The sequence below is a fragment of the Cetorhinus maximus genome, chromosome 21 (genome assembly GCF_964194155.1).
Source record: "Cetorhinus maximus chromosome 21, sCetMax3.hap1.1, whole genome shotgun sequence".
NCBI classification, from domain to species: domain Eukaryota; kingdom Metazoa; phylum Chordata; class Chondrichthyes; order Lamniformes; family Cetorhinidae; genus Cetorhinus; species Cetorhinus maximus.
In genome coordinates this window covers 3,190,739-3,205,190 of record NC_135899.1, presented here as the reverse complement: position 1 = coordinate 3,205,190, position 14,452 = coordinate 3,190,739, and the positions used below count along the sequence as shown (strand labels likewise).

General features: G+C 47.4%; 1 protein-coding gene across 1 annotated transcript in view; it reads left to right on the top strand.

Moving 5' to 3' along the window:
• The window catches only part of mdc1 (mediator of DNA damage checkpoint 1), a 59,743-nt gene that overhangs the window by 33,572 nt on the left and 11,719 nt on the right, over window positions 1-14,452 (top strand). The window contains exons 11-12 of the mRNA XM_078566473.1: window positions 4,815-4,865; window positions 12,386-13,959. Of these exons, the coding sequence (XP_078422599.1) occupies window positions 4,815-4,865; window positions 12,386-13,959 (1,625 nt within the window). The remainder of the gene's footprint in view (window positions 1-4,814; window positions 4,866-12,385; window positions 13,960-14,452) is intronic.

Genomic DNA, 14,452 nt, shown 5'->3' with positions numbered 1-14,452 from the left:
CCTCAAACCAGATGTGGTGCTAAGGCCAGTTATACGCTCAGTATTACCACCCTGTTCGGTCTCCATCCTTCTCCTCCTCCAGGTACCATGCCCTTTGAGGGCATTGGTGACCATGGACTTCCATTGGATTGGTCCATGACTATGTTTGGTAAAGTGCTGCAGTGGTTTGCTGTTTCCTTCTGCAGTGTGGCTGACCAGGAAGCTCTCCCACTCTTAGCACCTGCCATCAGGCGTGCCGGAAGGATTTACAGGCTGGTAACCCACCCGTTTGGCCACTTTATGAACGCACATTCCGTGGCCATGAAGTCCTGAATTTGGACTTGAATGGCCTCCATCACAACCTGCTTTCACTAACTGAACCCATCAGGTAGTTTCAAATTTTTTAAAAAATTATATAGTGCGTGTGTTCTTTTTAAACTGAGCTGCCTTCTATCAATACTGGTTTGTAGATCGCTAGAACTGTGACAGGCTTTAATTCGATCCCTGTTCAATTTTCTTTCTGTTGCCCAGGCTGCTTGGCCCCCTCAGTGATCAGCTGCTGTGGTGGGATTTGAACCCACATCCCCAGAGCATGAGCCTGTTACTAGTCCAGTGATATTACCACTTCACCACCATCTTTCCCCTTGTGTCGCCTTTTTTGAAAGAACTGTCCAATTAACCCCACTCCACCCCCTTTTTTCCCCATAGCTCTGCAAATTTATCCCTTTCAAACATTGATATAATTCTCTTTTGAAATATGCTGTTGAATTAGCTTACTGCACTCTTCCAGTCATTGCTTTCCAGAGCACCCTAGCTTGCAGTATGTCTTAAAAGAGAAGTCGCCTCATCTTTCGCTTTATTTGTTTGAGAGATGCGGGCATTGCTGGCAAGGCCAGCATTTATTGCCCCTCCCTAATTGTCCTTGAGAGGGTGGGGTTGAGCTGCCTAACCCCTTCCTGCCATGGCTCATTTGCCAGACTCCTTAAACCTGCCTCCTCTGGTTACTGACTTTTCTGTCACTGGAAGCAAATTCTGCTTGTTTACCCTGTCAAGACTATTCATGATTCTAAACGTTTCCACCAGATCTCCTCTTAACCTTCTCTGCAGTACCAAGCACACACACCAGATTCTCCCATCCCAGCACATCACTGAAGTCCCTCATCTCTGGCAGCCTTCTGGTAAATCCCTTTCCTCTGCAACCTCTCTAAGGCCTTGGCATCCTTAACTGAAAATCTGTGGTGGGAAAATCGCAGGTGGGAAAACTGTGAGGAGGAGTTTGAGTATCTACTTTGTAAATTAGTGTCATCTTTCATGGGCATCCTAATAATCATCTGAAATCCCTTTTATTGTTACAATGAAGTGGTTTGAGTCAACCTTTAAATGATTTTAGAGGATCTTGCATATAATTCCTATTCAACCTCAAAGCCTTTTAGTTTTTTTAATGGAATAAACCCCTTTGTTTTTTGGCCCAGTATGGCTAGTTTGATCATAAAGCTTGAAAGAACCTCTTACTCAGCAGTGCCACCAGGAGGCAGTTTAGAGGAGCTGTCTTTTTTCTTAAATTTGTATTAATTTGGGAAGAATAAAAGCAAGAGACAAAAGCAAAACATGCTGGAAATAAAATGAAAGAATGACTCGCATTTAAAAAGCGCTCCTGACAACCACTGGAGGTCTCAATACTCTGTGCTGAAGAAAGAGACATGTTGCCAAAGGTTTCATCTTGCACTCATCAGGACAAACACGAATGCCAAATTTCAAAGGATCAATTTGTACTACAGGAGAAAAGGGTGCTGATTGGTTGGCAAGTTGACTCTGATTGGCCATGGAGAAAACAGCGGTAGAAATTGTTGTGATCCTTTGAAATTTGGCATTCTTGCATTTGTCCTAATGAGTGTCAGATGAGAGCAACATCTCTCTCTTTTCAGCAATATCCAAATACACACAATGAAGTATTTTTGAAGTGAAGTCACTGTTGTAATGTGGGAAACACGGCAGCAAAATTGCATGCAGCAGACTCCAACAAATAATAACATGATAACAATTAGATTATCTGTTTCTTTATGCCATGTTGATTGAGGGATTGAAATTAGCCCAGGACGCCAGGAATAACTCCACTGCTCTTCTTCGAATAGTGCCATGGGCTACTTTACATCCGCCTGAGAGAGCAGACAGGGCCTCGGTTTAACGTCTCATCCGAAACAAGAAGAGATCAGGCAGTGTCTATATGGAGAGGGGAAGTGAGTTAACATTTCAGGCCAATGACCTAACTTCTTTCCGTTCAGGTGAAAGAAATTTAACAGTTCGTACAGTGACAAGGCAAAAGCAGGGGAGGGGAGGAAAGAACAACAGGGGGTGCTTGCAATTAGGCAGAAGACAGGAGAGACTAAATGACAAAAGGAATGATGGTGAAAGGCAAAAGGGGACAGTAATGGGACAAGTAAGGCTGTGACTAAGGGGCATAGATTTAAAGTGATTGGTGGAAGGATTAGACTCATAGATGTTTACAGCACAGGAGGAGGCCATTCGGCCCATCGTGCCCATGCCAGTCAACAAAAACCTGACTACGCTAATCTTATTTTCCAGCGCTTGGCCGGTAGCCCTGGAGGCTATGGCAATGCAAGTGAATATCTAAATACTTCTTAAATGTTACGAGAGTTTCTAACTCAACCACCCTCTCAGGCAGTGAGTTCCAGACTCCCACTGCCCTCTGGGTGAAAAACTTTCTCCTCAACTGCCCTCTTAGCCTTCTACCGCGTACCTTAAATCTATGCCCCCAGTTATCAACCCCTCTACTAATGGAAAAAGTGCCTTCCTATCTATGTCTCTCATAATCTTATACACCTCTATCAGGTCCCTTCTCAATCTTCGCCGCTCCAAGGAAAACAACCCCAACCTATCCAATCTTTCCTCATAACTCAAACTCTCCATCCCAGGCAGCATCCTGGTTAATCTCCTCTGCAACTTCTCCAGTGCAATCACATCCTTCTTATAATGTGGTGACCAGAACTGCACACAGTTTTCCAGTTGTGGTCTAACCAGTGTTTCATACAGTTCCAGCATAACCTCCCTACTCTTGTCTTCTGTGCCTCGGCTGATAAAGGCAAGTATCCCATATGCCTTCTTAACCACCTTATCTACCTGCCCTGCTACCTTCAGGGCAGATGAGGAAAAATCTTTTCACCCACTGGTGGTGGGAGTCTGGAATTCACTGCCTGAAAGAGTAACACATTCAGAAACCCTCAATTCAGTTAAAAGGTGCCTGGGTATGCACCTGATGTCCTGTAACCTCCAGGGCTACGGACCAGGTACTGGAAAATGGGATTAGGCTAGGTGGCTCTTTTCTCGGCTGGCGCAGGCACGATGGGCAGAGTGGCCTCCCATGCTGTAAATTGTTCTACATTTTCTGAATTTTCTAAATATCTGAAAGGACAGAATGTGCAGGGATGTGGGGAGAGGGCAGGGGAGTGGCAGTATGTGAATTGCTCCTCAGGAGAGCCAGCGTGGACACAATGGGCTGAATGGCTTTCTGTGTTATAATGAATCTAAGTCTCTATTCTGTGAAGGAAAGAGACAAAAGATTGGCCCAAAGGAAGCATAAATGGCAACCATAGTGTAAATTCTGATCTGGTGCATACAAGCCTGGGAGAGCTTCTATTTCTCAATTTCTAGTCTGTTGCTGCATCAGCTGGCCTCCTCCTTTGGCGTGACAGTGAGTTCATTCAAGTTGCCCAAGGCTATGGAGATTGTACGTTTGGCCTGGGAATCCTGTTTCTGATTGCTGGAAGGTGCCCTGGGAGTCATATGATGATTGCACCCGGGGCTCATCTGTGATCAAACAGCCGGCTGGCGCACAGAGTGAAGACTGGTGCTGAGTCACAAGTAGCAGAGGACGGGCAGAACTCATGGAAGCGTAACAGTCAGAGTGAGCAGGAAAAGAACCCTCTTCAGTTACCCTGTCATATGGACCTGTCCAATGCTTTTGACTCCGCTCCTGAACACCAGGGACCACATTGACAGGAGTTGTGTTGTTGCATACTCTAGCTTTTTAAAATTGAATGCCAGTGAAGTAATGTTACAAGGGGGGGGATGTTTGACATTCGGTAGTTACATTTAATTTTTACCTAATAAGCAGCAGGCTTCTGCTATGGGATTTCGTATGAAGTTTGAGCCTATAACTTGCTTCCTGTCTTTAGCAAATTCCCTCTAATTTTTCACTGCGCTGAGCAGTCCCTTTAAGTTTACCACATGGCCTTGTACTTGTACATCTTAAAGGGAACATTGGGTTGTGTGCAGCCGCTTTGTTGCACTGTGCAGTATGTTCCAGGCACTCGCATAGCTTAGAGGGAACATTGCTGTTGAATTATCTGATGGCTGCTGAGGGTGGCAGTGGAAGAGATTCCAATTTCCTTTTGTGTCTGTGGGTTGGCAAGACAAAAGAAGGAACTTGCATTCTATAATGCCTTTCATGGCCTCAGGATTTGAGGTTGTGAGAAGTATGATGCAAATGGAGGTTCTTCCTTTCCTTTGCTTTAAGAGCCACCTTTATGGAGGTTTTTAAAGAGGTGTCCATTAATAGCTTCTCAGATTTAAAATGCCGGCAGGTTATTTAGAGATTCAAAAGGAAGACCAGAACATTGGCCTACTTCATGAGGATTTGAACATTGGCTTGTTATTGTCCAAGAGTTAAGTGCATCCAGTGGGGTTTAGGCAACTAGATTCCTTTTTTTGAGCTGCTCTTTTTGGTTTTCTACGTCCCATGTTTGGGGAATAATGATAAAGACTGATCCTCTTCTGCACTATTTTCAGTGTCTTGCATAATTTTTTTCCTTTTCCAGAGCCATTTACTTCTGGTTTTGGTCATGGGAGTCAACTTGGAAACTCTAAGGGTAAGCAAGAGAATCGGAACGATCTTCCAACTTGTACTAAACAGTAATGCTCTAGGGGTGGTGCAGCGTCTGGGCGCAGTGTCATACTGAGTTCAAGTCTGCGATTTTTCATGTGGTGAGCTTCAGTTCCTGGCTATATTTTTTGTTCCATTGTAGGATGTAGGTGTTGCCGGCAAGACCAGCATTTGTTGCCCATCCCCTCCTTGAACTGTGTAATGGCTTGCTAGGTCACCTCGGAGGGCAGTTAAGAGTCAACCACATTGCTCTGTGTCTGGAGTCACGTGTAGGCCAGAGCAGGTAAGGACAGCAGATTTCCTTCCCTAAAGGGAATCAATGAATCAGGTGGGTTTTTATGACAATCGCTGATAGTTTCATGATCACCATTACTGAGACTAGCTTTCAATTCCAGATTTTATTAATTGAACTTGAATTCCACCAGCTGCCATGCTGGGATTTGAACCTACGTCCCCAGAGTATTAGCTGGGCCTTGGGATTACTAATCCAGTGGCATTGTTACTAGTCTAGTGACATTATTACTAGTTCAGTGACATTGCCACTATGCTACGATTTCCCCTGTCTGATGTCTGATAATCATGTAGTGGTTATAAATGATCACATCACAAAGCCTGTGTAGTTCTGTCCTGGAAATGTGACATGGCCATGCCCTGATGTTGGAGGGGTTTGAATCACCGCTGGGGGTTTTTCCTGTGAGGCATCTTCCCTTGGGTGCTTTCATACTAGCTGCTACCTGCCAGTTATTGAGCAGTGCTTCCCTCACAGGGTATATGACACTTTCCCCAGGAAAAGAAGAACAAATTCACAATTCTACAGTGCCTGTCAGGATGTCCCAGAATGCTGCTTTGGAGTGCTGTTTTTGGCTGCAATAGAGAGCTTCAGTTGGAGTTTGGTGACTGAGGGAGTTTAAGGGTTAAATTAAGGGTTAATTCTATCTAAAGTCTAGTCTTTCTTTGATTTAACAGTTAACTGAAAGTTGCTGTTAGGGTTGGAAGAAGGAGAGTTTTAGTCCAGCCTTAAAACGATGTTAATACAGGCTCTGCTTGCAGCTGCAACTATTTAATTAGATAACTGGCTTAATCACTAGATTAGATTGATTCCAGAGATACAGGCCTTCTTTTATGAGGAGAGATTGAGCAGTTTAGGCCTATACTCGCTAGAGTTTAGAAGCATGAGAGGAGATCTAATTGAGGTATATAAGGTGCTAAAAGGGATAGACAAAGTAGATGTGGAGCAGATGTTTCCCCTTGTGGGGGATTCTAGAACGAGAGGCCATAGTTTTAGGCTAAGGGGTGGTCGATTTAAATCAGAGATGAGGAAGAATTACTTTTCTCAAAGGGTTGTGAATCTGTGGAATTCACTACCTCAGAGTGCAGTGGATGCCGGGACGCTGAATATATTTAAGGAGGAGATGGACAGATTTTTAATTAGTAACGGGTTGAAAGGTTATGGGGCGAGGGCGGGAAATTGGAGTTGAGCCCGAAATGAGATCAGCCATGATCGTATTGAATGGCAGGGTAGGCTTGAGGGGCTGAATTGCCTATTCCTGCTCCTGGTTCTTATGTTATCAGGTTTTCAGAGGCTAGGTTCAGAGAGTATAAAAGTAGGCTATCTTATAGTGCTGGCTTTGGCTGCAGTAGAGTGCTTCTGTGGGAGTTTGGTGACTGAGGGAGTTTGGTGAGAAGGGATGAGGTGCTCCTTTCTTTTTCTACCTTTGCTCAGAAGGAAGAATGGCGGCCTTGGTAAGTAGGAACTGGTGAGCAAATTAGAAAAGCATAATATTTTAAAAGTTCCTAAATTTGGATTTAACTGCAAAGTGCCAGGAATAAGGGAAACTTAGGGCCAATATAATAAATTAATGTAAATAATCCAAAGTAGAATAAAATTAACGTAAGGGAAGTAGAGTTAATCCATGGCAGGGCAGCTCAGTCAAGTGGAATGCGTGTCCTGTAATATGTGTGAAGTCATGGACGCTACCGGTGTCCTAGATGACCACATATGCAGGAAATGCTGTCGGCTGCAGAAACTTGAGCCCCGGGTTTCAGAGTTCGAGCGGTGGCTGGAGTCACTGTGGCACATCGGCAAGCTGAGAGCTACGTGGATAGCTCATTCAGAGAGTTGGTCACACCGCAGCTTAAGGGCCTGGAGACAGAGAGGGAATGGGTGACCGCCAGGCAGTCCAAGAGAAGTAGGCAGGTAGTGCAGGAGTCCCCTGGGGTCCAGCTCAGAAATTGGTTTTCCATTAGCTGGTGAGGGCACTGGTCCCTCAGAGGAGTGCAGTCAGAGCCAAGTTTGTGGTACCACGAGCGGCTCGGCCGTGGAGGAGGGGTGGAAGAAGAATGGAAGAGCTATAGTGATAGGGGATTCATTGGTTAAGGGAACAGACAGGCGTTTCTATGGCCGTAGATGTGACTCCAGGATGGTATGTTGCCTCCCTGGCGCCAGGGTCAAGGATGTCACAAAGTGGCTGCAGGATGTTCGTCTGGGCGACGGTGATCAGCCAGAGGTCGTGGTCCACATTCGTGCCAATGACTTGGGTAGGAAGGGGGATGTAGTCCTGCAATCAGAATTTAGGGAACTAGGTAGAAAATTAGCACGCAGGACCTCGAATGTAGTAATCTCTGAATTGCTCCCAGTGCCACGTGTCAGTGAGTACAGAAATAGGAGGATAAGGCAGATGAATGCATGGCTGGAAAGATGGTGCAGGAGGGAGGGCTTTAGATTCCTGGGACACTGGGACTGACTCTGGGGAAGATGACACCTGTACAAGCTGGATGGGTTGTAGAGCTGGGACCGAGTTCCTTGTGGGGCATTTTGCTAGTGCTGTTGGGAGGGCTTTAAACTAACTCAGCAGGGGTGTGGGAACCAAGAAAAAAATATTAAAGAGAAACACAAAGGGTACACAAAGTACTGGGAGGGACAGATTGTATTAGCATAGAGAATAGTAAGTTGATAGGTAAAATTGGGATAAGGGAGAAAGTAACAAAATCTAAATCAGGGTTACTGTGCATGCATGTGATTGCACAGAGTGTAGTAAATAAAATTGGAGAGTTACAGGCCATGTGGAAATATGATGTTGTGGTGATAACAGAGACCTGGCTCAAGGAAGGGCAGAACTGGGTGTTAAATATTCCCGGGTACAAGGCGTTCAGGATAGGAAAGGAAGGAAAGGAGGAGGGGTGGCAGTATTGGTTAAGGAGAGCATTGCAGTGCTGGAGAAAGAGGATGTCCCAGAGGGCTCAAGGACAGAATCAATTTGCCTAGAGCTAAGGAGCAAAAAGGGTGCAATCACATTGTTCGGTGTAGTCTATTGACCACCAACTAGTGAGAAGGACGTATAAGAACAAATCTGCAGGGAAATTACAGAGAGATGCAGGCATTATAGGGTAGTTATAATGGGAAACTTTAATTACCCGAATGTAGACTGGGACAGTGGTAGTGTAAAGGGCGGAGAGGGGCAAAAGTTCCTAGATTGTGTTCAGGAGAACTTTCTACAGCAGTATGTGTCCAGTCCAACAAGAAAAGATGCACTGTTGGACCTGGTTCTTGGAAATGAGGTGGGCCAAGTAGATCAAGTTTCAGTGGGGGAATATTTAGGAGATAGTGATCATTACATTGTACGTTTTAGGATGATGATAGAAAAGGACGATAGGCAATCCAGAGTAAAAATAATTAACTGGACAAGAGCCAACTTCAATGGGGCAAGAACGGAGCTGGGCCAGATAAACTGGAACGAAAAATTGGTGGGAAAAACTGTAGCTGAACAATGGGCTACCTTCAAAAAAGAATTGGTTTGGGCACAGTCAAAGTATATTCCATACTTTGAGAAAGGTAGGACAAACAAATCTAGAGCTCCCTGGATGAAAAAGGAGATTGTAATTAAGATAAAGAAGAATTGCGTTTATGACAGGTGTCAGGTAGAAAATACAATTGGGAACCAAGAGGAATACAGAAGGTTCAGAGGGTGAAAAAACATATTAGAGAAGTGAAGAGGGATTATGAGAAAAGGCTGGCAGCCAACATAAAGGGGAATCTCAAAGTCTTCTATAGACATATAAATAATAGGAGGAATAGGACTGATTAGGGACCTAAGAGGGAATTTACACATGGACGAAGGAGCCATGGCTGAGTTATTAAATGGATACTTTGCATTGTCTTTAACAAAGAGGTAGATATTACCCAGACCATGGTGACAGACGAGGTAACTCTGTCACTGGAAGGGTTCAAAATTGATAAGGAGAAAGTGTTGAATAGACTGTCAGTATATAAAGTTGACAAGGCACTGGGACCAGATGAGATGCATCCAAGGATATTGAAGGAAGTGAGAGGAGAAATTGCAGTGGCACTGGCCACAATCTTTCAGTCTTCCCTAGACTCGGGTGGTGCCAGAGGACTGGAGAATTGCAAACATTACACCCTTGTTCAAAAAAGGTTGTAAGGATAAGCCCAGCAATTACACACCAGCCAGTTTAACTTCAGTGGTGGGCAAGATTCTAGAAAAAAATTATTCCAGAAAGAATTAGTTGTCACATGGAAAAGCATGGGTTGATAAGGAAGAGCCAGCATGGATTTCTAAAGGGGAAATTGTGTTTAACTAACTTGCTGGAGTTTTTTGAAGAGGTGACAAGAAAGGTCGATGAGGACTTTGAAGAGACATTTGACACAGTGCCACACAACCGACTTGTGAGAAAAATTATTGTTCATGGAATAAAAGGGACTGTAGCAAAGTGGATACAAAATTGGCTGAAAATAGGAAGCAGAGATTAATGGTCAATGGATATCTTTCGGGCTGGAGGAAGGTTTGTGGAGTTCCCCAGGGGTCGGTATTGGGACTCTTGCTTTTCCTGATCTATATTAATGATCTAGATCTTGGTGTGCAGAGAACAATTTCAAAGTTTGCAGATGATATGAAACTTGGGAGTGTTGTGAACTGTGAGGAGGGTGGTGTGGAACTTCAAGAGCACATAGACAAGTTGGTGGAGTGGGCAGATAGGTGGCAGATGAAGTTCAATGTGGAGAAGTGTGAGGTGATGCATTTTGGTACGAAGAACATGGACTGACAATATAAAATAAAGGGTGAAATTTTGAAGGGGGTGCAGGAGCAGAAAGACCTGGGTGTATATGTGCATAGATCATTGAAGGTGGCAGGACAGGTGGAGAGAGCAGTTAATAAAGCAAATAGTATCCTGGGCTTTATTAATAGGAGCATGGAGTAGAAGAGCAGGCAGGTTATGCTGAATTTATATAAGACACTCCTTAGACCTCAGCTGGAATATTATGTACAGTTCTGGGTACCGTATTATGGGAAAGATGTGAACGCATTGGAGAGAGTGCAGAAGAGGTTTCCAAGAATGCTTCCAGGGATGAGAAACTTCAGCTATGAGGATAGACTGGAGAGGTTGGGACTGTTCTCCTTGGAGAGGAGAAGGCTAAGAGGAGATTTGATAGAAATGTTTAAAATCATGAAGGGACTGGACAGGGCAGATAGGGAGAAGCTGTTCCTACTCGTAAAAGGATCAAGAACCAGAGGGCATAGATTTAAAGTGATTTGCAAAAGAAGCAAGTGTGACATGAGAAAAAACTTTTTCACACAAGTGTTCGGGTCTGGAATGCACTGCCTGGAATTGTGGTGGAGGCAGGTTCAATCAAGGCATTTAAGAGGACAAGATGATTATTTGAATAGAAACAATGTGCAAGTGGGAGAGGGGGCAGAGAGATCGCTTGGGGAGGGGGCAGAGAGATCGCTTGGGGAGGGGGCAGGGAGATCGCTTGGGGAGGGGGCAGGGAGATCCCTTGGGGAGGGGGCAGGGAGATCCCTTGGGGAGGGGGCAGGGAGATCCCTTGGGGAGGGGGCAGGGAGATCGCTTGGGGAGGGGGCAGAGAGATCACTTGGGGAGGGGGCAGAGAGTTCACTTGGGGAGGGGGCAGAGAGATCACTTGGGGAGGGGGCAGAGAGATCACTTGGGGAGGGGGCAGAGAGATCACTTGGGGAGGGGGCAGAGAGATCACTTGGGGAGGGGGCAGAGAGATCACTTGGGGAGGGGGCAGAGAGATCACTTGGGGAGGGGGCAGAGAGATCACTTGGGGAGGGGGCAGAGAGATCACTTGGGGAGGGGGCAGAGAGATCACTTGGGGAGGGGGCAGAGAGATCACTTGGGGAGGGGGCAGAGAGATCACTTGGGGAGGGGGCAGAGAGATCACTTGGGGAGGGGGCAGAGAGATCACTTGGGGAGGGGGCAGAGAGACCACTGGGGCAGGGGGCAGAGAAACCACTGGGGCAGGGGGCGCAGAAACCACTGGGGCAGGGGGCGCAGAAACCACTGGGGCAGGGGGCGCAGAAACCACTGGGGCAGGGGGCGCAGAAACCACTGGGGCAGGGGGCTGATAAACCACTGGGGGAGGGGCAGAGAAACCACTGGGGGAGGGGACAAAGAAACCACTGAGGCAGGGAAAAGGCAGGGCAATGGCACTAGGTCATAATGCTCATTTGGAGAGCCGGTACAGACATGATGGCCGAATGGCCTCCTTCTGTGCTGTTAAAATTCTGTGATCCTGCTTCACAGGCAGAGCAGTACTTTTGAAATGTAAACACTTTTGTGATATAGGAAAAACATGGCAGCCAATTTGCACGCAGGAAGCTCCCACAGACAGCAATGGAATAATGACCAAGTAACCTGTTTTTTAAGTGATGGTGGTTGAGGGATAAATATTGGTCAGGGCACTCGGGAGAACTCCTCTGACCACCTTCGAAGTAGCGCCATGGGAACCTTTTACATCCACCTGAGAGGGCAGACTTGGTTTAACATCTCCCCTCAAAGACAGCGTTTCTGTTGGTGCAGCACTCTCTCAACACCGCAATAGGAATATCAGTCTGAAACATGTGTTCAATCTGAAATATGCGTTCAATCTGCTGAATGTTTAGGATAGCACACCGATTATGTTACTGGACTAGTAATCCAGAAGCCCGGACCAATGATCAGGAGACATGGGTTCAAATCCCATCAGGGTAGCTGGGAGAATTTACATTCGCTTCATTAAATAAATCTGGAATAAAAGTGTAGCATCAGTAATGGTGACCGTGAAACCACCAGATTGTCCATCCTGTTCACTGATTGCTGTCAGAGATGGAAATCAGCTGTCCTTACCCAGTCTGGCCTACACGTGGACTCCTGACCCACAGCAATGTGGTTGGCTCTTAACTGCCCTCTGAAATGGCCCAGCAAGGGCAGTAAATGCTGACCTTGCCAACAACACCCACACTCCCTGATTGAATATGTTTTTTTTAAAAGTCTCTTGAGTAGGACCTGTATGACCTTCTCATACTGAGGGGGGAGGTGCTGCCCATTGGTCCACAGCTGACCCTTGTAAGCAACTGAAGAGTGGGAAGGGAACCTGTAGCCTGGTTCTATTAGAACAATTGTGGTTTTCGCAACTGAGCTGTGAGAGAAGTCAGAAAGCTGCAAACACTTTAGAAACAATAACACAGCTACTCTGTTCTTCCGCAGGTAACAGTGCAGCAGCGAGCAATACAGAGGAAGAGGCCACGCAGCCATTCACGGCTGATGCTGCTACCCTGTGTCCTGTTGCAGCCGCACATGAGCAGGGGGATGGCTCGGAATCCAGCGTGGACGGACCTGCAGTGTCTAATCCGGAAGACCGGTGGGCCAATGAGGAAACCCAGCCCTTCTGCCTTCACAGCCCGGCCGCTGAGGTGGAGTGTGCTGAGGGGTCAGGAGAAGCTGAAGGGACGGTGCCCACCTCACCCTCTGAGGATTGCCCGGCTCCCACATTGCAAGACCAGCCCGACAGCCCACCAAAGACCAGCTGGAGTCTGCTGGAAGATGCTCCCAAAGAAGAGAGCGGCATAGATCCTCTGGCAGCGACAGACCAAATGGTGACCCCAGAGGCCAGGGAGGGAGGCTGTGGCTTGCAAGTGAATGAGGAAGTGAACTCCTTGTCTGCAGCAGAACAGGAGCCAGCTAAGGCCAGTGAGGAGGTGGTGAACGGAGAAGCTTCAAGAGAGACGACGAGGTCACTGGTACAAGAGAGTGGAGATTCGCTATCAGTTGGCAGAGGTGAAGTGGCCGGTCCTGACACAGAGGAACGCAGCAGCCTGGCCCCAGATCCAGCTCCGAATCTGATGAGCAGCAGACGGAGCACCAGGAGACCGAGTGTCACGGAGACGGAGGATCCGGCCATCCCCAGAGACCAAAACCAACAGCGGAAGTCGAGCTCTGCGAGGCTCAGTGACACACGACGGCGTCAGCGTCGGAAAGCCCCGGAGCCGAGCGTCAAGACTGCTGCTGCCACGCCAGTAGACGGGTTGCAGGCCGGGCCCAGGAGAGGCAGGGGCAGGCCAAAGTCCATCTCTGTGTCCACTACGGATGATGACCGAGGCCCCCCAGGGGAGGAAAGCCCTCAGGCTCCCACTGTCAGAGGCCGCAGAGCCAAGCAGAGGTCTGTGGCTGCCCCAGAAATTCAGGCTGAGAGCGTGGAGGACTCTCCCCAAACCAATGGTCCATCACAGCAACGTCCAACAGGGAGAGGCAGAAAGAGGCCCGTGGCTGCTTCAGAAAGTCAGGCTGAGAACGTTGAACAAGCTCCCCAAACCGATGGTCCATCACAGCAACCCCCAGTGGGGAGAGGCAGGAGGAAATCTGTGGCCTCCCCTGCAAGACAGGCTGAGAGCGTGGAGGACTCTCCCCAAACTGATGGCTCATCACAGCAACGCCCAGCAGGGAGAGGCAGAGGCCGGAAGAGGTCCTTGGCTGCTCCAGAAAGTCAGGCTGAGAGCGTTGAACAAACTCCCCAAACCGATGGCACATCACAGCAACGCCCAACAGGGAGAGGCAGAGGCAAGAGGAGGTCTGTGGCTGCTCCAGTAAGTCAGGCTGAGAGTGTGGAGGACTCTCCCCAAACCGATGGCTCACCACAGCAGCCCCCAGCGGGGAGAGGCAGAGGCAAGAGGAGGTCTGTGGCTGCTCCAGTAAGTCAGGCTGAGAGTGTGGAGGACTCTCCCCAAACCGGTGGCTCACCACAGCAGCCCCCAGCGGGGAGAGGAGGAGGCAGGAGGAAGCAGGTCAGTGAGTCCGACAGAGATTTGCAGCACACACAAGGCCGATCGGTCCAATGGTGTTCCTGCCCCCACCCCTTCCCCCACCCTACTTCATCAGACCCCATCGACTTAATTTTCTATTCCTTTCTCCTTCAAATACTCATGTCGTTTCCCCTTAAATACATCCAATCTGCTCACCTCAACCATTCCTTGTGGTAGGAGTTCTATGCTCCTACCACACACTGCCTAAAGAAGTTGCTCTTAAATTTCTTACTGGATTCATTAGTGACTATCTTATATTTATGGACCCTGATCTTCATTTCCGCCACAAGTGGAAACATCTCCTTTTCACCTACCTTATCCAACCCTTTTATAATTTTGACGAAGTTATATCTGGCTACCTTTCAGCCTTCTCTTTTCCACAAGAAGAGAGCCCCAGGTTAATCAGCTTTTCCTGACAGTTTTACCCTGTTTTCCTCCTTGTATAAACGCACGAATTAGGAGCAGCAGTAGGCCA